This window comes from Larimichthys crocea, chromosome II (genome assembly GCF_000972845.2).
Source record: "Larimichthys crocea isolate SSNF chromosome II, L_crocea_2.0, whole genome shotgun sequence".
Classification (NCBI taxonomy): Eukaryota; Metazoa; Chordata; class Actinopteri; family Sciaenidae; genus Larimichthys; species Larimichthys crocea.
This window is the reverse complement of record NC_040012.1, coordinates 132,638-154,658: the sequence shown is the minus strand read 5'-3', so window position 1 is coordinate 154,658 and position 22,021 is coordinate 132,638. Positions and strand designations below refer to the sequence as shown.

At 39.6% G+C, this 22,021-nt stretch overlaps 1 protein-coding gene across 2 annotated transcripts in view; it reads right to left on the bottom strand.

Moving 5' to 3' along the window:
• Positions 1–22,021, bottom strand: part of LOC104931914 (cadherin-12) — a 98,156-nt gene that overhangs the window by 20,052 nt on the left and 56,083 nt on the right. For both annotated transcript variants that reach the window (XM_019274219.2, XM_027287844.1), the window contains 5 exons: positions 20,770–20,889; positions 18,698–18,865; positions 18,327–18,514; positions 3,836–4,089; positions 1,192–1,328 (listed from right to left, as the gene is read on the bottom strand). In XM_019274219.2, the coding sequence (XP_019129764.1) occupies positions 1,192–1,328; positions 3,836–4,089; positions 18,327–18,514; positions 18,698–18,865; positions 20,770–20,889 (867 nt within the window). The remainder of the gene's footprint in view (positions 1–1,191; positions 1,329–3,835; positions 4,090–18,326; positions 18,515–18,697; positions 18,866–20,769; positions 20,890–22,021) is intronic.

The following is a 22,021-nucleotide window of genomic DNA, read 5'->3' as shown; positions in this document are numbered from 1 at the left end:
TACTGAACGTTGAACTGAACATATCAGTTTCCAACTATTGAATTCATACACTTGATATGAACCACTAACATAAAAAAAAGGAGTACACATTGTGAAGAAACGTAGCACAAGCAAAGCCAGACTGAAGTTTCACTTTCTGGCAGAGCTAATACCTCGTACACCACTGAAGAGTCAATCACAGCGGTAAGCTGGCTCAGAAAAGTTTCAGAGAATTATTATGCAGTCTATAGTCAAGAAGAAAAACACCTGGACAGTCTGCATCTAGTCAGAAATAAGTATTCAGCTCACAGTTTAACCATAAGACCACAAGCCAGCAGTTGAAGGTTCTGAACCAACCTGGTATTTTGTGAAAGTCATGGATGTAAAGTCTTTTTGGGTTTTGGTCTGGGGACTGTGAACTTGGTTAAAAAAATCTAAATTGTGGACTATGAACTGAACTGTGAACCATCTTTTGAGTGAACTTATGGAGGAGCGATCAGGTCTCAATGTGACACTGGAAATAAATGAATACCAGATGTAAATGTTGAAATCATATCACAATATGATATATTATATTTAATAGGCTCATAGTTTGTGGTTTGCAAACAACGTCATGGATTTTGAGAGAGCACAACAGCCGGTTGTGAATACACAGCAGTGAGGACATTGTCAGTCACAGTCCTGCCACATTAAGAAGCCACAGCAGCTCAGCTCTGCTACAGGCCTGGACTCTGTGACTGTGATTTAATGCTACTGAAAATTCATTGTATTGTTACACTGTAAACTGTTTTTAGAAACATTTATTCTGCTGGAGTGAACAGATCTGAGTGATCTGAAGCAGATATTTGGTAAACCGATTCATCTGACTGGAGATGGTCAAGAACTAGCTTTGTGCAACGGATGAATTTGGACGTCTTCAGTCTGACTGTTATGATGTGTGATGTGATGTCCTTGTCCAGTTTGTAGGCTTGATATAGCGATTAATATTTAGGAAACTCTCCAAAAGTAAAACAGAAATTCTGCACTGATTGAATATTGAGTGGCACTTTGGATTGCATTACCATTAACAATAAAAACTATACAATTACAGAGTGTCATGGCTATTGCTGAAAAAATGCCAAATGCAATGTGGTTTAATCATAAATATTATAACTTTAAATGTGTGTGTCTCTCTCTGGATGAGCAGCTGTGGGCAGTATGTGGAATACTTACTGACTTTGGTTGCCACCACAGTGATATTGTGCTGAACAGCTGTCTCTCTGTCCAGGTATTCATTAGTGGAAATGGTTCCCTCAATGGTGTCAACATCAAAACAGCTGTCAGACTCTGTGTGCCATTCCAACGAATACCTGCAGAGATAAGAGCAGCTCACATGAGTCCACCTGAGAGAGAAATACAAGCTACAGTGGTTGGCTGGCTGCTGTCTTCAAAGGACCCAGATATGAAAAATGCTCTCACTTCAGCAGTGGGGTACAGTAAACAGAACTTTTTTGTCACAGGAGAACCCATTACAAACAGCAAAGTGCGAGTTTTGCTGTTTTTTAAGCACAAGGAGCAACATTTGGTGTTTGGAGGTTCAGGTTCAGGACTCCAAGAGCTATGACCCACTCAAATCACAGGTGTATTTGCTTTTAAACCAGGCCAACTCGTTAAAGCTCCAATGCACAATTGTTGTACATTAATGTTCCTGCTAAGCTTTAAGAAAAGTACGTTGTTTATTAGAGATTTTCAACAGGACCATTTCAAAAATAATTCATGGATGTTTTTTGATGTGTGAAGGGGTCAGTTTGTATGAAACAATGCATGCTTGATTTTTTAACTTTGCTGTGTTTTAATTATTTTGAGTGTTTTGCATGTAGTGCTTTGTTTTTCCTAGGACCCCTGAACTGCACACAGACTTACTGATTGGCAGTGATCAAGGAGATGAGTGTCAGGTATGCAGGAGCACTGGGAGAATTTAAAACAGTGGCCAAACAGAGAGAGGAAAAAAACACAGAGAGAAGCAAAGAGCCCTGGAAGAACCACTGTGGCAGTGCCTGCAAGGGCCAACCACTGCTGAAGCACAGCAGCCAGAGTCCATTGGTGTTTTTCTCCAGACTGATAGCAGGACGCTATCCTACAGAAAATAAGTGAGTACCATTCTAAAATTGCAGCTGCAGACACTGGGAGGCCACCTGCAGAGCGAGGCAGGAGTGAGGGAATAGTGTTGCCAACTCCTCAGTAAGGAAAGTAACTATTGGCTGTCATAAAAGTTGCTAGATTTTGCTAAATGACATCATCTGATCGACTTACGTCAAAACCACTGAATAAATCTGTACAGTAATGAGTGAGGCCTGGCCATAGATGCATGTAGCAGCTCTCAGACTCACTCAGACTGTATCAAACAGGAAGCATTCAGCTTCGACAGTGTCTGGAGAGAAAGTCATTCGTTGGTTGTAAAATGTGTACACAGCCCTGAGTGTAGGATGAGTCAACAACCATTTAGAACTTTTTGTCATTGTTGAACATCTATTTTGCTGTCTTGGGGACTTTAACCAAAGTACTTTTATGGCATGAACTAAATATACACAGTCAGTGTGAACTCAAGTGTTAAAGTCCTGCACTTTGTGAGCCAACCACCCACCCGGACCATAGGGCTGTAGATAAAATTAGCTCTTCCTTCACAATAAACTACATTACCAGTGAACTTAATCCAGTCAGAAGTGACTTTTCATTATAGAACATAATTAGAAAAAGAAATGAGTAGTAAGAGACAGGGTTGGTCTCCTGTGTAATAATCACGTGCTTCGTTAACTCAATCATGCACTCACTTCTCTAAAAACCTGTCCACACTGGCCAGAAACCTCACACACGTCTAATGGAACAAATACAGTGCTATTTCAACATCGTTTGTACAGCTTTAGGTCTATTTCACTTTCTGCATGGAACAACAGTGTTTATGAATTGGTCTCTTAGTGCCACCAGAATGTCTTCAGTAGATGGAGTTGCCAAGTTGTAGTTGTTCCATTATTAAAAACATTTCTGCCATTATGAAGCTATGGAGCTTAATGGCAAAGGCTGCATATGTGAAACCATCACATGGATGGATGGATCAAACAAAGACAGGACTTTCACCCATGAGACTGCTTTTCATGTCCTGTGTGAAACCAAAAGTAAACCATCACGCCTCAAGTTCTGTAGGATATATAACTGAACATATTGATGTTACATCAGGTAGTGTTGTAGTCAAGGTCACCTAAACTAAGACCAAGTCATCACTGAAACCAGAGGATATTGCTCAAGTTACGACCAAGACTTGGTGTTGAGGCTGGCTGAGACAAGACCAAGACCAGACAATAGCCTGCACGCCAAATCTCTTTGCATGAGGCGTGGTCCCAGCCAACTGAGTAAGCATTTCATTGTAGAATTTGTGTTTTGTTTTTGTTTTTTTTAAGCCATGGCAATAACAAATAAGTTGTAGTTCTGACCAGTCATAAAATAAAATCTCAAGTGGTCGAGACCTTCAAAAAGTCTTGAGTTAGATCTTTAGTACCATAACACTGACATTATGGGTTTACTTCACTGCTAACCCAATACTTCTTTGGGCATAAGCCCAACCAAAGTGTCACGTTAACCACACAAAGCTTTTATTAAAGTCTAACCAGCTGTTGCATTACTTATAACTTGACAACAGGGACACTGACCAAGCAGCATTATTTGACATGTTGGCAATGCAACCGGCTCCAGAACTGGACCAAGTGCTAAATCAAATTCATAAATGAAACCATAAAGGTAAACCATAAGATCCTTTATACTATGACAGTGGCCAAAGGGTTCCGTTAATATTCTTCACACTAATTAATGAGTTCCTTGATACCTGACTGCGCTGCTGCTGGCATCCAGATCATGAGCTGTCACAGAACCGATGATGGTTCCTGGAGGAGTGTCCTCATACACGTCCATAGAGTAGGAGGGTTTGGTGAAGACAGGAGGCTCATCCATGTCCAGGACATTCACCTTGACTGTCGCCGAGTCCTTGAAGGGCCCAAGGTGAAGGAAACGAGGGTCCAGCTGTATGTTGGATGCCTCGACCTTGAAGGTATATGACTTCTTGGTCTCATAGTCAAGAGGCTGCAGAAAGACAAGAACAAAGGAATGGAGAGAAATAAGAAGAGATTAGAGCTGCACAAATAATTTGATTTCAAATATGTGCTGAAAAATGCATTTTAACCTCCTTTTATTACATCTCAGGTTTAAGTCATTGTAAAGTAAAAATAAATATGTGTTCTGAGTTTGTCAGTGTTATTAACCACCCAGCCAAATTTGAATGATTAAAAATATCAACACGTTTATGAAACTAGGTGTCAAAATCAGGTAAAAATGATTCTCACCTCCAGGACTGTGGGGGCGTGTCTACTGAATGTGTCAGTGTGTCATCGAGCCACCCTTTAAGGACCGCCCACAAAATCCTGGTCTGAAAACTGGTGAAAAACTGTTTGAACCTCTAACTCCACATTTTAGTAATATATCTTTCAAAGTCTTTTCACATGTTTTCAGCAACTATTTTCCAACATACACTGAACAAAAATATAAGTGCAACACTTTTGTTTTTGCTCTCATTTTTCATGAGATGAACTCAAAGATCTAAAACATTTTCTATATACACAAAATAACCATTTCTCTCATTGTTCACAACTCTGTGTAAATCTGTGATAGTGAGCACTTCTCCTTTGCCGAGATAATCTATCCCACCTCACAGGTGTGGCATATGAAGATGCTGATTAGACAGCATGAATATTGCACAGTTGTGCCTTAGGCTGGCCACAGTAAAAGGCCACTCTGAAACGTGTAGTTTTGTTTTATTGGTGGAGTCTGGGGGGGTCAGAAAACCAGTCAGTATCTAGTGTGACCACCATTTGCCTCACGCAGTGCAACACATCTCCTTTGCGTAGAGTTCAGGTTCAGATCAGGTTGTTGATTGTGACCTGTGGAATGTTGGTCCACTCCTCTTCACTGGCTGTGTGTAGTTATTGGATATTGGCAGGAACTGGAACACGCTGTTGTATACGCCGATCCAGCATCCCAAACATGCTCAGTGGGTGACATGTCCAGTGAGTATGCTGGCCATGCAAGAACTGTGATGTTTTCAGCTTCCAGGAATTGTGCACAGATCCTTGCAACATGGGGCCGTGCATTATCATGCTGCAACATGAAGTGATGGTCGGGGATAAATGGCACAACAATGGGCCTCAGGATCTCATCACGGTATCTCTGTGCATTCACAATGCCATCAATAAAATGCACCTGTGTTCGTTGTCCATAACATACGCCTGGCCATACCATAACCCCACCGCCACCATGGGCCACTCAATCCACAACATTGACATCAGAAAACCAAACCCGCACGACACCACACATGCTGTCTACCCTGAACAGTGAAAACCGGGATTCATCCGTATAGAGAACACCTCTCCAACGTGTCAAACACCACTGAATGTGAGCATTTGCCCACTCAAGTCAGTTACGACGACGAACTGGAGTCAGGTCGAGACCCCGATGAGGACGACGAGCATGCAGATGAGCTTCCCTGAGACGGTTTCTGACAGAAATTCTTTGGTTATGCAAATAGGAAGAAAATAGGAAACTGTGATTTGAATTTCTGTCAGATGTGTGTGGCTACAAATGGAAAGTGTTGTATGGATTTTTGTTAAAGAATTCTTGAGATGTTGATGGCCTTTAATGCTGAACACGTGCAACTGTGGCTGACCTCTACATCACCACCAGCACTCAGCCAAGGATACACACCAGACATTCACACACAGTTAAATATTTTCATTACTGTATTCATGCATGATGCCAGGACAACATGCCTCATTCTAGCATAGCGATGTCTTAACTCCTCACAGCAGAGACTTCAAAGGGCAGCAGATTTGGTTATTGATGTCCAATCACTGATGAAAGCAACACTCGCTGATTGATTTGGACACAGAGGAGGGTCAATTTTCATTCTTCCCTGTGCTTATCTGTTTGTGAATGCACAGGAGAGAGATACAGGAGACAGCCACTTTGATATGGAAATGTGGTCGCAAACTGTACCGAGGCGCATACATCAAACTCAGTTTTTCTCATGATGTTGAAGACAATTCACATTCCCGAGCTCCATTATTGCTCTGCACCGTGTGTCAGAAATGAGAGCACGTGGATGCGCTTGCTTCACCATTTGCTTCTACCTACTTTAAGTGGAGGACTTCACTTGAAGACAAATATCCAGCTGTAGTATTGAGAGGAATGCTAACAGGGAGGGTTTGAGCTGACTGACAAGCACATAATCTCCAGCCTACACAAACACATATGACTTTCATCAATTCAAGAGCGAGCGACCTTGTGGGAAAGAAACATATTGTCGTTTCTCACAAACAACTCCCTGTCAATCTATATGGATAGTTCATGTGAAAGGGAAGGCTAGCAAGTGGGTGCAAGGATGTTTGGCTCCTCATGTCTGTGCCAAGCCCATACGTGTGTGGAATAAGTTTTTGACATAAATTAAGAATAATGTCACAAAGTATTGTTTTTTTCTGTTTTTTTACACCTAGAAGAGTTATTAAATGTTTCAGTTCGTCACATGTAATCTTACAGTCAGACCATGTAAAATGTAAAATGAGCTCCTCAGATTAATTCATTTTTCTTCAGGAAACCCTTTTCTGTCAGTAATCTGTCATATTTCATGGATTTCATATTATATCCAATGCATAACAGTAAAGAACAACTCAACTGCAAAATGATATTATAGTGAACACAATATAAAGTCAATACAATAACTGCATTTGGATACATTTAAAACAGATCCTGATATTTAGAAACGTTTTATACTACTTTTATAAAATATTCATATGGATGCAGAACCGGCATCCGCACTATTGTTCTTAGTCTTTCTTCTTCTTTATTATTCTTGCACTGACACCTAACTAGTCCTACATACTTTGTCTTACAGAAACAATTCAAATATCACAACTTCAGCTCATTTAGATCTTGATGGCTATAATTTTACTCATTCATACTTTTTAAAATGTTTAACTTTTTTCCACATTTAAATTTTACTTTAGAAATCAATGCAACAGCCTTCAAATCGTTAGCAACTTTCACTACTTCTACATACTTTCAGCTACAGGCTTCATTCAAACTTTAATCTTTGTCACTATTCTACTGATTTTTAGCTAATTTCACATTTTTGCATAAGGCATTTCAGCAGAAGGTAGTACATACATCTACAAATGCTTATTTACTTCTCATTGTTCTCTGAGCTCATTGGTTGTTTTTTTTACCACATACTCTTTTTATGCAGGATGAGGCTGTTTAGCAGATAGAGAAGCTCTGTGTATAGTTTGTGTTCAGGTCTTCACTGTGCTCTTATCCTCATCTTCCTAATAATAATTACATTTTAAAAAACAACTCTTTCAGTGAGTTTTTTTTTTCACAGAAATTAATAAACGCTGAGATATACTTAAAGTCAACTGTATTTAAAAGATTTCTTACACTCCTCAGTATTTGGGGGGTACCTGACATTTACAGTTTGCCTTTGCCAAGCACAGAAGGACAAACACCCCCCACTTCACTTGAAGCTAGCAACATGGAACCAATAGCAATGAGTCCCTAGGACCCAAGACCTGAACCCTCACAGACTTAGTTGAGGTAGAGGCCTGAACTGGCATAAATAGAAATGGGACAGCACTCTGCAACATATCACATTACCTTGGCATTTTACATATAATTTAATCTTAATTTTAATTGTTTGTGTTTTTACTTTACTCATGGCCAGGAGTGTAAACCCACTGTGGTAAATATGTTCAGCTGTACTCAAGTATTTGTTCTGATTACATTACTTCTGATCAAAAACAGCCAGTCATCAACCAGGTCACCAACAGCAGACACAGCAGCAGCTAATATTACTGACTAGTCCAGCAGCAGTCAGCCCAGCTCGGCGTCTGTCTTTCAGCCTTTGATTTCACCAAGCTCTCACCATCCACTAAAAGTCAGTCCATGATTTACTCTTGTCTGCTTGGTCACTATTTTTTCTGTCTTAGCCTCTTGCCATCAACGTTCCTTTGTTCTATCTGCCACTGTAATTATGTCCATACTGGGTGCTGAGCCTGGTTACATTGCCTACTTGCCCAGCTCCAGATCTGGCACGACACCAGCTTCACTTCCTACCAGCATTCGCATGCACCCCATGCATGGAAACTTCCTGTTCTTCCCGGTGGTGCAAAACGCCTGTGGTACAAACACTAACACTCCCCCTATGCTCTGAACTCACGCAGCAGTTTACTTCACTGTCCATCATAAACTCTGTAAATCACAGAGAGTTGAGGCGGAGCAGCCGGAGGACATCAGAGGGAAAACCAGGAAACATTTTCTCTATAAAATATGATCCAGTTTCACCAGAATCAGTCAGCCGTTCTGATCCCTGTCTGCTTTTGCAAACTGGGGCCTACTGTATGCAATACCCTACTTCAAATTACCAGAACTCTTATAAAAATTAGGAGTATACTGGGGTGCAGATGTTTTAACTCTTATAGAGAGTGTGTGTGTTTTCTGTCTTTTGCATATCTCGTCCACTCCCCTTATCTGGCAGGTGTTTACTGAGGCTGGTAGAGAGAGATGATTAAAAAATAGTTTAAGGACAAGAGAGACCGGTTAGGGGAAGTGTCATTTTGGACAAGAAACATAATGTTCATTACTAAGCGGAAAACCAAAAAAGGAAATCGTTAGTGGGAAGATGTCCGAGACAGCCCATTTTGAGAAAATTGTATAAGAACCAACTGACAGAGCTCCTCAGAGAGCCTTTTCTCTGTAACCCCTTTTGTGTGTTGCATTGTTAAACGCTCCTTCTTGTACAAGAACATTAAATTCATCTTAAACTTTGATACTTTGAATCCAGTCCTCTTTATTTAAGGGTTCTTCCTTAAAAATTCTCGTAACAAGAACCCTCCCTTTAACATTACAGTGCTATGGATTGTGGGTTATTCCCTCAGGCAAATCCTACACAAATGTGGACTTACAATGTGTGCGCACTCAGAGTCTGCGAGCGGCCTCGTGTACTAGACGGTTTGACAGTGAAACAGCCTTAAGCCCTCACAGACTTACCAGCAACACGCACCTCAAAGTCTCTAAGTCCATGAGTGTGGACAATGGAATTGGGCCGTGCAGTCCATTTCTCATTTCTAATCTTTCATTGTGTCCAGTGTTTTTCGCGCTGAACTCATTACAGGAAGCAAATCCTCATTGACTGCCTAACACAGAGCAGAACAATGTAACATAATGGTAGTGGAAGACAGACAGAAAGGACAGGTAAAAACCTTTCTCCTATAAAGTTTGAAATAGATGCACTAGAGTGAAATTAGGTGTCTCCTGACCGACCTGAATTTGTCTGGCACAGACCTGTGACATGACCAAAACGGGGAGAGTTAAAATGTCTCCTGGATCAATAAAATTCACTCTGTGTTTCACTTGGCTGACATATAGACTTGTAAGGTTAAGTGAGGGGAAAGGGAAGAGGGCTGACTGGCAGCAAGAGAGCCAGGGAGGATTTAACTGATTGGCATCTTGCCACATACGGTGGAAAGGAACAGTAGAGGAAAGGTTTGGAGAGATGAGATGAAGTTGGCCAGAGATTAGTGTCTGATAGAGCTGCAGTGTGCTACTTTTAACATCAAAATGAATGGGAAGGTTTCTGTTATTGCATCTTTTCAGTGATGTAGAGCCCTGTATGCATATCATGTTGATCATCAATCAGCTGCTGGGGCTAGCAGCCACAGAAAAGTCTACTTAATAACAATGAATAGGGACAGTAACATTAAGCCAGAAAAGAAAAGAGCAAAGCTAGACATTTAAATAAAGCTAAACCCTTGCTTTGCTGTTTTATTTATAGATTTGCTGTGTTCGTTGACTGCCTCCTGAAACCTGAGCTAGCTTTATAGCTGCTGGCTTCTGTAGCTCAGTTTCTGGCTGGAGGCCAGAATCCTCACTTTGCTTAAAGTCACAGTCGGACTTCATTAATCCTCAGATACCAAGCTTTACTTCTAGGTAACGGTGTCTCACACCTGCATGAACACGGCACCGCCAAGAAGCTCCGAAAGAACATTTGGATTTTTATGATGTAAATGTGTTCTTGATGTTTTCTGAAGCTTCAAAGGTTCTAAAATACAAAAACAAAAGATTTCCGAACATTTATACCTGATATCTCTTATTTAGAATGATCACTGTCACCAAGTACTTGCCCATGGTGGAAATTGTTAGGTCTCTGTAAATATTATACATCTATATGTTTCTATATGTAAAGAGATAACTTCTGTATGAATCAAATCCAGACCGCAATTACTGTAACTACACATTTTATATATCTAAAACCAACGCTCTGTTGTTTACTCACCTTCTCAGTTGGATGTGTGTCAGTCTAAGTGGTGGCCGGGTGGAGGTTGCGGTGTCATGTTTTTGATTGGTTTAAAACTTTACTGGATATTAAGGGAGCATTTTTTGTTTGTGTTTGCAGCAGTTTATCATAGTAACATAAATTATTAAAGGTTCAATAAGTTGGGAGTGCATTTAAAAAAAAAAACAGACTTTATGATATATTTTACTGCAGCCAACAATAACAATGCTCATTATCCACAAAGTGGTTTAAAGCAGTTTAATAATTTTCCCGCACTGCTAGGAAAAAATGAACAATGAAATAATATGCAGGATGTAGAGGGTGCTAGAATGCCATTGATCTGAGTACAAGCCAACAGTAACTACATTTCAAGGATTATTCCGTGTTGTGTTTCTGTCCACCTAATGAATCCAAGTCCAATACTGACTCTCCTTTTAGTTCTAGTTTGGTGTTTACCAAGTCCTTCGAGAAATATTTGACTCTTTACTTAATAAACACTTCTATGTTCACTAAACACAAAAGTCAAGTTTTGGACCAAAACAATGAAGTGAAAGAGGCTAAAATGCTCCTTAGAGCTGAAAGCCTTGTCAAAAGTTCATTCATATATATATATATATATGTGTGTGTGTGTGTGTTTTAATTAATGTAGAATAAACTCAGAAAAGTATATGAAATTCATTATGTTATTGGCTTAAGGTGCACATATGCACAGGTGCAAACAGAAAAAAGCCAGAATGAGGAAATATACTGACGAGTACCACATCCTGTAGTGTAGACTGGGTGTTTTGCTTTGAGGTGATATGTTAAAGCCTTCTGGGGAATTTAAATTCAGCTTTGCAAACTTGCAAATTGCCTTGTTTTTGTCCAACGAGCCGTCGGGCAACTTTTAAAATGAAATGTTCCCCCAAAAGTCCGCTTATCCATCTTTACACACAGACTCTCCTTTAGTTAGGATAGACATAGACAATATATGCACAGACTCTCCTTAGTTAGGAAAGATCATAGACAATATGCACATACTCTCCTTTAGTTAGGATAGATCATAGACAATATACACAGACTCTCCTTTAGTTAGGATAGATATAGACATAATACATAGACTCTCCTTTAGTTGGATAGATCATATAACATATAACATAGACTCTCCTTTAGTTAGGATAGATCATAGACATATATACACAGACTCCCTTTAGTTAGGATAGATCATGAGACTATATAGACACAGACGCCTCATTGAGCAGGTTGGTGTTCGTTGGCGCATACGTTAACGTGTCCGCCATATTGGATGTGGCAGATCTGCCCGAAACTAAAACAAGCAGGGCCGGTTTTAGCTGGGGCAATGTGGGCGACCGCCCAGGGCGCAGTCCCGTGAGGGCTTTAAGTTAATGCCTCTATACACCCATTCACACACACACTAATATCTGGAAACAAAGCTCTACTTTGCCACATCCAAAATGGCGGCCGCCACCGGAAGTAAACAAAAACCGCGTTAATTGCGTTAATTTTTTTAACGCGTTAATTCTTAAAATAATCGACTAAATTAACGCGTTAATTTGACAGCACGATATATTATATATATATATAATAATATATTATATATATATATATAATATATATATATATATTTTTTTTTTTTTTTTTTTTATGTATTTGAGACCATAAGTTGTTGTTGGTATACAGTAAATATATATTCGACTTCTGACTGTGTCATTTAGGGTTACACAGAAGTCTGTTGAGAATTTGTGTGTCCATTGGCTTTAAGTGTGACTTTAATCCTTATTAATGACAATCCTTAAATCTTGACATATTATAACACAGGTCATCTTATCAACTGATGTATAAAATTCATTTTCAGTTGTTCAAATATGTTTAGTTTATTTTTCTAACCGGTTTTAACAGATGACATCACATTTCACCAGTTTTAGCTCTCCTCCATCAACTTCATGATTTTTAGGATTGATTTTTAGATTGTACTGACACTTTTAAAGCCTGTACGGGTCTGGCCCCGAAATATATTGCTAGCATGCTAACCCTGTACGAGCCAGCTCGCAGCCTAGATCCTCAGGAGGATCACTTCTGGTTGTTCCGGGGTCGAGGCTAAAGATAGAGGTGATTACACATTTTTGATCAGAGCCCTCAACTCTGGAATGACCTGCCCAAGGAGATAAGGCTACTTTTTTTTTTTTTTTTAAAGGCAGGATAATACTTTTCAGGGTCTTATCCTGCCTTTTTTTAAGTGCTATATAAATAAAGTTTTAGTAAATATATATTTTTTTTATGAAATTCTAGTTTATTACAAGTATTTACTGAAATTTTGTTATTTTGTCTCATTGTACAAACTAAAAACTTACACTGATATGAAACAGAGAGCTCTGAAAAGATTTTTTATGAACTAAATTATGATTGATGATGATGATTTAATACTTTACTTTATGATACTCATACTGGTGGAGGACCATTTTCCAAAGCAGGGTATTTGCTGGGACTACAGTTCAGTGATTTGCAGTGAAGTGCCACTAGATCTGATGCTGGACTATGTTAAACACATCTTTGAAAGCAAAAATGTCTATAAAGAAATTATGCTGTGTCTGGAATAATACTTATGTAATGGAAATGTGCTTTCTCCAGCAATGAAAAAAGCTGTGTTTTAGGGGAAATGTATCATTTCTATGATATTAGGCTAGAAGAAATGGCCTAATGTTGTCATCTCAAATGCCTTCCAGGATTATGGAAAATGAAAGTGGGTTTGGTGGTTCTGAAAACTGGAGTACTGTTGTAATATGTAGGACTACATATTAAGTATTAAATGGGCTGCTTCAATCATATCAGAGACATCAGAAGGCATCATAAAATAAAAGCTTCAGTCATGAAAACTCTTCAGGACTGAAGACCCATGATTTGATCCTCTGTTCTGTGACTTAATGATTTACAAGTTCAGTTAAATAAGAGACAACTATTCTTAAAACTTAGAAGACTGACAAAACAATGGTTACATATATTCCCACATCACACATCCAGCGTGTTAACCTTAGCAGCCTCAGCGCTCACGGAATCTCTTTCAAAAGTGACTAAGATTTTCCTTTTGAACGAGTTCCTCAGGAGTTCAGTGCACATGAAAAAGCTCCATGTCCTCATTCTGTAACCCAGAATTGTTGAATTGTCATTTTCCTTTTCTATAATGTATCCTGAGGGGAAAATGCATCAGGTTTCTCCTCAGAGGTCTGCTCTACCTGTATGCTGGGCCTCTTTTGTCTTTTACCAATAGCGTCTCCTTTCTTTCTCTGAGGTTTAACTTCCTGACTGAACACAAACAGACCTGTCTAATGGAATCTACATGAAATGATGTAATGTGTAAACATAGTGCATCGTTTACCCTCCAGTGTGCAAATAATTCACAATAACAACAGTGTGTGTGAACCACGAGGCAAGAACAGAAAAAAATGAAAAATTAATTGTGTATTATTACTATGATATCAATATTTAATTTAAATATCATGCTTAACCTCTGCTTGGAATTGCACTCTCTATTAAAAATCACATCATGAATATCATAATATTTAATACATTTATTTCTGCTGTTATTGTAGAAATATTCTTGTCTTTAAGAATGAATGACTGATTTTATTTTAGTTTATTTCACTACATTGTGTCTATTTATAGATAATACGATATCTCATTTGCATATTTATTTAAAACAATGTAATGCAAACAATACTGTCTTAATGTCAGTTATCAACTTTGGAAGTTTTATTGTGATTGCTGTTTTTTTTTATTAATATTTTTATATATTTTGGTGGGCGATTTTTACAGAGCGGTCTGTTCATATATCATTCATAGTCTGATTTATAGAACATTTTATCCTTAGAAACTGCTGAAAATTATTATTTTTTATGACTGATGTCTGGTTTAACTTTCTGATTTATGGAGTGAGCTTGACCACACAGCCCTGTGAAACTGACACTAGAGGTTTTTTCTTTTCTTTTCTTTTTTTGACCGGGCTGCTGTTTTTTACAAATTGGGATAACACTGATTTTCATAACTTCTTCTCTGCAAACAGCTGAACCCCCTGAGAGCATTTAAAATGATTAAAAACAGTGAACTCACAGAACGGACAGCTGCACAGTGAGTTGAAAGTTAATATGAAGCTGTAAAGATGAGGGGAGCTGCAGATTCAGGTGCTAACTGTAAATCAGAACCTTTCACTCTGCCATTTGATACATCACATTTATTTATGTGCTTATAGCTAAACTTCATCTCTAGTAGACATGCCAAAACGATAAATAATTCCTTATCGTCAATTCATCAACTTGTGCATCGACAATGTTTTAAATGAAGACACATTTTGGTTAAATGCTTGGTCATAGTGAGTCAACTTGTTCTTAATGCTTGACAGCTGCCTGTTTTAAACCAACCCGCAGGGGCAGAATGTCGGCACTAACAGCCGTGGATTCATGGCTTATCTCATCTCTAAAAAAAAGGAGGCGTAGCCGGCAAAGTTCCCTGCTCTGGAAGTAGCTGTCGTGTCTGTTCTGATTTAGAGGACGCTCTGAAATAAAAGCCTCGGCAGCCCTCTGATGTTTAACTTCTTGATGTGATGTGACCAGAGTGTGTGTTTCTGTGTGTGTGTGTGTCATATGACGTGGTATCCCTGTAGACAAAGTGTCTAACAGTTTAAGTATCTGAAGTCCTCAAACGACTTCTTTTGGAGGAGCTTTACTCTGAAATCTTAAAACCTTTGTGAGGAGTGAAAATCAATGAAACGAGCTGCTGTGGTCCAACCAGGATCAGGTTCCATATGGTCGAGTTTATGCCTGACCAAAAATACAACATAGAATAGGGTAGAATCGTTATCTACCGCAACAAAAAACTGAACAATACAGACACACACACACACACACACACACACACACACACACACTCCTGCCTTTTTTCTTTCACCTTCCCCGTTCTTCCAGTACACAGACACCACAGATCATCAGGGGAATCTGAAGGCTGACACTGCAAAATGAAGCCTGTTTTGTGTGTGAGGCATTATCTGGTCTAATAGTGTGGTTCAGTGAAAGGTTAAGGCAGAATGATTGGGATCACAGCCAGATCAGCACATTCCTCCCCCTCACTGACAGTCACTGACAGCACATCACTGGCAGAGATGCTGGAGTTTGCAAAATTTGCCACTTGAACCTAACTACCTAATATTTTATGAGATATTACAGTTAGTTTTTACATGTTTCCTATTTGAAATTTATTTCCACACAATTATTTCTCAGTCAGAATCATCCTTGTGTAACTTTTCTAACATAAAATAACAATAATATGATTTTGATGCCACACTGACTCACTGTAATTGTCAGAGACAGTTATCAACTCCACGTCCTCTGTAACGCTGCTTTAAACTATAGATATGTAGGTAGTTGGTGACATATTTATCAAGGTAGAGCAGTAAAGTATCCGTGCTTCTGTGTTGTCTTTATGCTTAAACATGTAAGTCTACAATATGCTGTAAATAAACCAGGCCTTTGAAAGCTTCATTTGAAAGCTCATTTATTTTCCATAAGGCTCCCTGTTTTCCATTATCAATTTCCTTCATGTTTAAATTTTCAGTGGATGCTGTTTGCTTTTAATGTTGACTGCATCAATCACTAAACACTTGCTCCATGTTGATTAATGACAGCATTATCACACAACATCAGTCATGTCATACTCTAAAAGTACTCTTCCATCCACTAAGTCCGTTCTACTTTACCAGTTCTTCACTCCAGCAAAGCCACTGTCAATAAAACTCAACTCTACCTGCACACATTTTAATAAAATAAAAAAAAAGCGTTTTTCATTGATGCAGTTCAGAAGGGAATGAAACTGTATTTGTGTTTAGAAGACAAGTGTGTTACTGTTAAAAAACAAATTGTGATCAAATCTTTTTCGAACAAGCTTCATTTTATGTTTCTTGACCTGACAGGGGAGTTATTGATGTTTCCAATATATTCAAAGACTCATTTTATTGTAAGCAGTTATCATGTAGTGATCTAACCTCCTCTGAATATCTTTGTACTGGCAAAGATCCTGCTGTTAACAATTTATAGACCTCCAAGCTCTCTCTACAAATTCTGTAGTCTTCTCTACAACCTCACTGAGCTGATTTCTGTTATCTCAACACACTTAAATATCTTGTCATAACTGGAGATTTTCACATTGACAATCCCAAAGACAAAACTGCAGAGGAATCCTGTGCTTTATTTCCATATCCATCTATATCCATCCTTTAGTTCTGCTGCTATAGGCCTAGACTGCCGGGGGACTTCCCATGATGCACTGAGCTCTTCTTTTCTTCTCTCTGTCTCCATCTGTACACACACATGTCCCATATGTTACTAACTTAGCTTCTTCCCTGGAGTTTTTCCAGGTTGTCATGGACCCTGGCTACACTGAAATCGGGGATTGGTTGAACTTGATGCTGTGGTCCTGATGATGTCCACTACAAATATACTATTCTCATTATTACTAACATTATTCATATTTAAATGAAATATTACAGTTATAGTTCATCATTATTATTGCTGCTGCTGCTCTCTCTCCTCTCCCTCTCTTCGTGGGAGATCACGGCTCTTGTCACGGCAGATGTCCGTCCACCATGAGGCGGGTTCTGCTCTAGATTTCTGCCTCTTAAAGAAGGTTTTTCCTTGCTACTGTCACCAAGTGCTTGCTCATGCTGGGGATTGTTGGGTCTCTGTAAATAATATTATATAGAGTATGGTCTCTATACATATCATGAGATATCTTGTAGTATGATTTGGCACTATAGAAACTAAATTGAATTAAATTGTCTGTACGCTGACTATGGATAAACTCATACAGTACAAGCCCACTTCAGATAAATTCTCTTTAATGCTTAAACTCCAGAGGATAGAAATCTTAATTCATTCACCTGCTGTTTCAACGCCCTGCCAACCAGCTTTTCAGTTGCTAAGGCATGGAAATGAAAACTGCCAATGGCTCACTACGATCAGGTGTTTGTTTTTTAAATCACTGAACAGTTGTACCAATCTAATGAAAATATCCTTCAATATTGAATAATTAAAGACCTATCATTAATCTTGTTTTGATTCGATTCAACTTTTTAAATGCAAATGTTCTAGTGAACCTATTTTAATCTGGTGTCAAACCACCACAACACTGAAACTGCACCAATTCAGACACACATCCGTTTTGGTTGTGCTTGATCTTAGTGCTGTCTTTGGACAATGAAATGCAACCAGACAGGATTTAGAGAAACTCACTGATGCCTTCATTTCCTGCAGGGCTGACTATATCACTCTGTTGTCTCGTCTGCCCAAAAAGAACCGAGAGAACATATTACTCTCATTCATAAATCTTTAAACTGGCCTCCAGCTATTCATAGAATGGATTTTAAAATGTTTCTGCTCATGTAGAGATCACAAATGGGTTCATTCACTAGTTTCTACTGCACTTTTATTTTCATTGTTTCATATGTTATATTAACTATATGAAATTATGTCAGGTGCATAACGTAAAATGATCTTTTCCTAAAATAGTTTTTCTGCCAATTTGCATATTTATTATTACTAACATAACCATGGAGCCCTGTGCATCCATAATTGATGCTAGAGGGGCGCCTACGGTGTCATATTTGTGTAGGGGCACTGACTGAGATGCAGTATTTGATGAGTATGGAGTGAGAATGTGCTGATACATTATGGTACAGATTCCATTTCCCCCATGTTGGCTGCCATGAACCTTACTGATTCAAACCAGCCACACTCCCAGCTATTATTTAAGACCTGGGCACATTCTTAGGATAGATAACCCATTGGACCATAATGCAGATGAAGCTGGTTCAAGGCAGTCTACTGTATGTACTTTTCACATGACACGACTTGTATGTGTCAAAAGCAGCTACTGTGCACTTAATAATGAGTGACTGTACCTTTTTTAAGACTACAACTCCCTCCTGAGTTTGGCCATCAGAGATTATGTCAAACATGTTGCCCTCATCTCCTGGAACAATGGCATAATCCACCTCTGCATTACTGCCAGCATCCAGATCATGGGCTCGAATCCGACCCACAGCTGAGCCAACTAACGCCGACTCCGGCACCCGCAGATGGAAAATACCTGAAGGAACGGGAGAGGAAAGGGAAAAGGAGTGAAAAATAAGTAAGTGCAATTGATGAAAGACTCATTTTATTCCTCCATTTTAACAGACAGACCAATCAATGACTCTTTCATCCATTCAAACAATCAACAAATCAAACAATCAACTAATCAGACATCATTGTTGTGTTGAGACTTTCTTACTCTTAGCAAAGCGCGGTGGATTGTCATTGACGTCACTGAGGGTGATGTTGATAGTGGTGGTGGAGGCTAGTCCCCCCAGTTGACCTCCCATGTCCTTGGCCTGGAGAAGAACCTGGTACTCCCCTTTCACTTCACGGTCCATGTTGGCTAGAGCTGTCCTGATCACTCCTGGAGGATGGAAAGGGTCCTCATTATGATATTTAGAGAGATATAAGTCAATTATGGATCTGACCTTCCTTTAGGCCAGCATATTACTTTGCCTGTTGAAATCCTCTTTCATTTCTCAAAACACTAAGTGCCCTGTGTCTCTCTTATCAGCATTTGATCAGGACGTAGCCAGCATGGAGTTCAAAAATCCAGGCAAGGACAATCACAGCACACCAGGACAGATGACTGAAAGGTGTCCTTAGGGTTTCTGAGACCAGTTGAAGGACGTGTCAATTAGAGCAAAGATTTCTTGGCTTGATGAAGTGGTGCACAGCGGTGCTCTGAGCAGCTAATCAGACAAAAAAGAGCTTAACCTTACTTACCCTCACACACATGTACTTAAGAAGTCAGACATGATGGCTTTGCCACAGTATGGCAGATTACTTTTTTTTTTTTTAAATGAGTCAACTGCTGTTCTGTGAAAGTTAGAAAATGGTTATGAAAGCCCATGCCATTCCACTTTGTTGTGCAGTCTTCATACCCTGATACATGACCACCTTTTGTCACTTAGGTCACTTGATTGGTAGATAGCATGGATATTGCTATGGTAGTAAGGTGCAGAATCTGACCTTTGGTGATGTTTCATCTCATCTATGCTCATTTGAAGTTATGAGCTGAAGTGGGAAGAGAGTTACAATTTGGGATGTGTCTTGGTTTACCCAATAGCACACACTTTTGATCAAGACAAAAAGAAAAGTGAACGGACCAATGCAGAACAGTTTCAAACTCAATGTAGCTGTTGTCCAAGCTGTATGGTTTTCTACAGTATGCTCCTGCTGACATGTTTGAAAGCCTACATGTCTACTGTTTTATGTAGATTTCACATGTGGACGGCCACCCTCTGACCGACTGCTACTGCTAGTTCAATATGGCATTGTTCAAGGTTAGTGTCATCACTTTAGTATACAGAATCAGATGCACCTCTAATCACACAAATCTAAGATTAACTTTGATTTGCCAAATTATGAAACGGAACCAAGGTTAAAAAGTAAAGTTCCCAACTTCGGCTTCTAACATTCTTCTGCCAGCTTGATGTTTTGACCTGTAAAACCACCTTTGTTTCATGCCTTCAGGACCAGCTGCTGGCATAAACACTGTTGCAATTCAGTGCGACTTTTTATGTTGCTCGCTATTCACACTTTGTGCGCCGTCTGCTCACTCAGAGGCTGCCAACTCTCATGTAGAGACCCACTTATTAACACTTAACATGCTCTTACATGCCTGTTGGCCTACAGATTCATATTTTTCACTTTCTCACAGCTGCACCATGTCAGTCTGTGTCCTGTCAGTGTCCTGTTTTTTTGCACTGCGACATTATCAGTTATTACTGTAGTTTTTGACTGCATCATAGACCTATATTGTAGGTGCTGTTTCCTTTCAGGTGCTGTTTCCCTTCATTTACTTTTCATGCTTTGTTAGACATTAGTTATTGACAGTTTGCATGATTTTGGTTTTGTGGCCGCAAATAAAATATTGTTTATAGCTGGCAATAGCCTCAGGCTGCCTTAATCTTTCATGCAGCCTGTGCTTATAGAGTGTGGATGCTGAGGCGTGTTGCTCCCTTGGGAGAAAATGAAACATGACACTCCATGTTCAGAGGAATTACTGGTCGGTTGAGATGTCTGTTAAAGGACTGAAAATCTTTACATCCCTTTTCAGTGCTCGTTTTAGCATTCAGGTGCAGCGCTGAGGAGAAACTCACTCTCAGAACCACTTGCTGTGTCATGACCGGTTGAATTTCATGCTTTCCAGGAGGGAGTGAAGACAGCTGGGAGTGAGCTGTGGGTTCACGCAAAAGTCACAGATCTCTTATACAACTCGATGAGTTCTGCACTCCTGGTTTTGTATGGAAGTTGTGCTCTCACCTGTCTTGGGGTCCACAGAGAAGTACGGCTGGCCGTGAAGGATGCTGTAGACGATGCGTGCGCTGTTGCCATATGTAGGGTCATCTGCATCTGTTGCAGTCACCTGTGTCACGTAGGTTCCTGAACAAACACACAAGTTATGTAATCAGATGTTCTCAGCAGGTAATTTAACAGCAGCTGCAAGTCAGCTGCAAGTCAAAGCCTCATTGACCTTCATTTTCAAATGGAGTGGTGTCCAGTGTTACTTATAGATTTTATTCTAATTAAAGTGTATGCATTCTCCGGTAGAGAAAACCAACCTTGAAAACCAGTGATGCATCCATCCAGTCATTTTGCACATCCCTAAAGTGTAGTAATAGTGCAGTATTGGTATAACACATCAAGTGAGTACTGCTTATCTGTTAGTACCAAGTCCACGAACAAATCGTACAATGAGAACTGTTTTTCAACTGATTATTTTTAGTAAAATGTGCAAAATGTTGTAAAAAAAAAAAAAAAAAGAGGCCTTTATTATTATTTTACTCTGGAACTCCACTGACTCAATGAGCGTCCTGGACAGAGGAGCAGACTGGACTACATCTCCCATGTCTCCCATGTGACACGTGAAGTTAGTTGTGATGTAGCTTTTCATTTGTGAGAGCTGTCAATTGACCATACACTGTATAAAACATGGACATGGTCTCTGTGACATCACCCACAGGTTTTTGGAGAGCTGTTGTGAAGCTCAGTGTGGTGGTGCTGGTCGTCTCGTCTCCATCTTGGCAGTCCTATCTGTGCTGCCTGTCAATCAAAGCTGCCATGCTCTTAATCCTGCATAACTTTAAGTCTTAATATGATTTGAACAGGTGAGTTGTATATAAATTCACCCTCAGTACAGTTGTCATGAACGGGGAAATTAGCTATAGAGACCAAAACTGTTTTTTGTACCAGGCTGACTGACTCACTTCTGGAGCCAGCCTCAAGTGGACGTTTGAGGAACTGCAGTTTTTGGCACTTCTGTGTTGGCTTCACCTCACAGGAGGTTGCCACTTTCTCAGTCTGAACTAGCTCTTTGAATACTTTGTCTTCTACTGCACTGATTGGAAGCACGACTGGCCTCAGACCGGCATGCATTACACTTTCTCCTCCCTGCTAACAGCGAATCATCTCCTGGGTGTTTGTTTTAAATGTGATGAAGTACAGTGCAAGTACTGCTACTAAACCGAAGAGCATTACACACATCACATTTGACTTTGCTGCGTTTCTCGAGGAA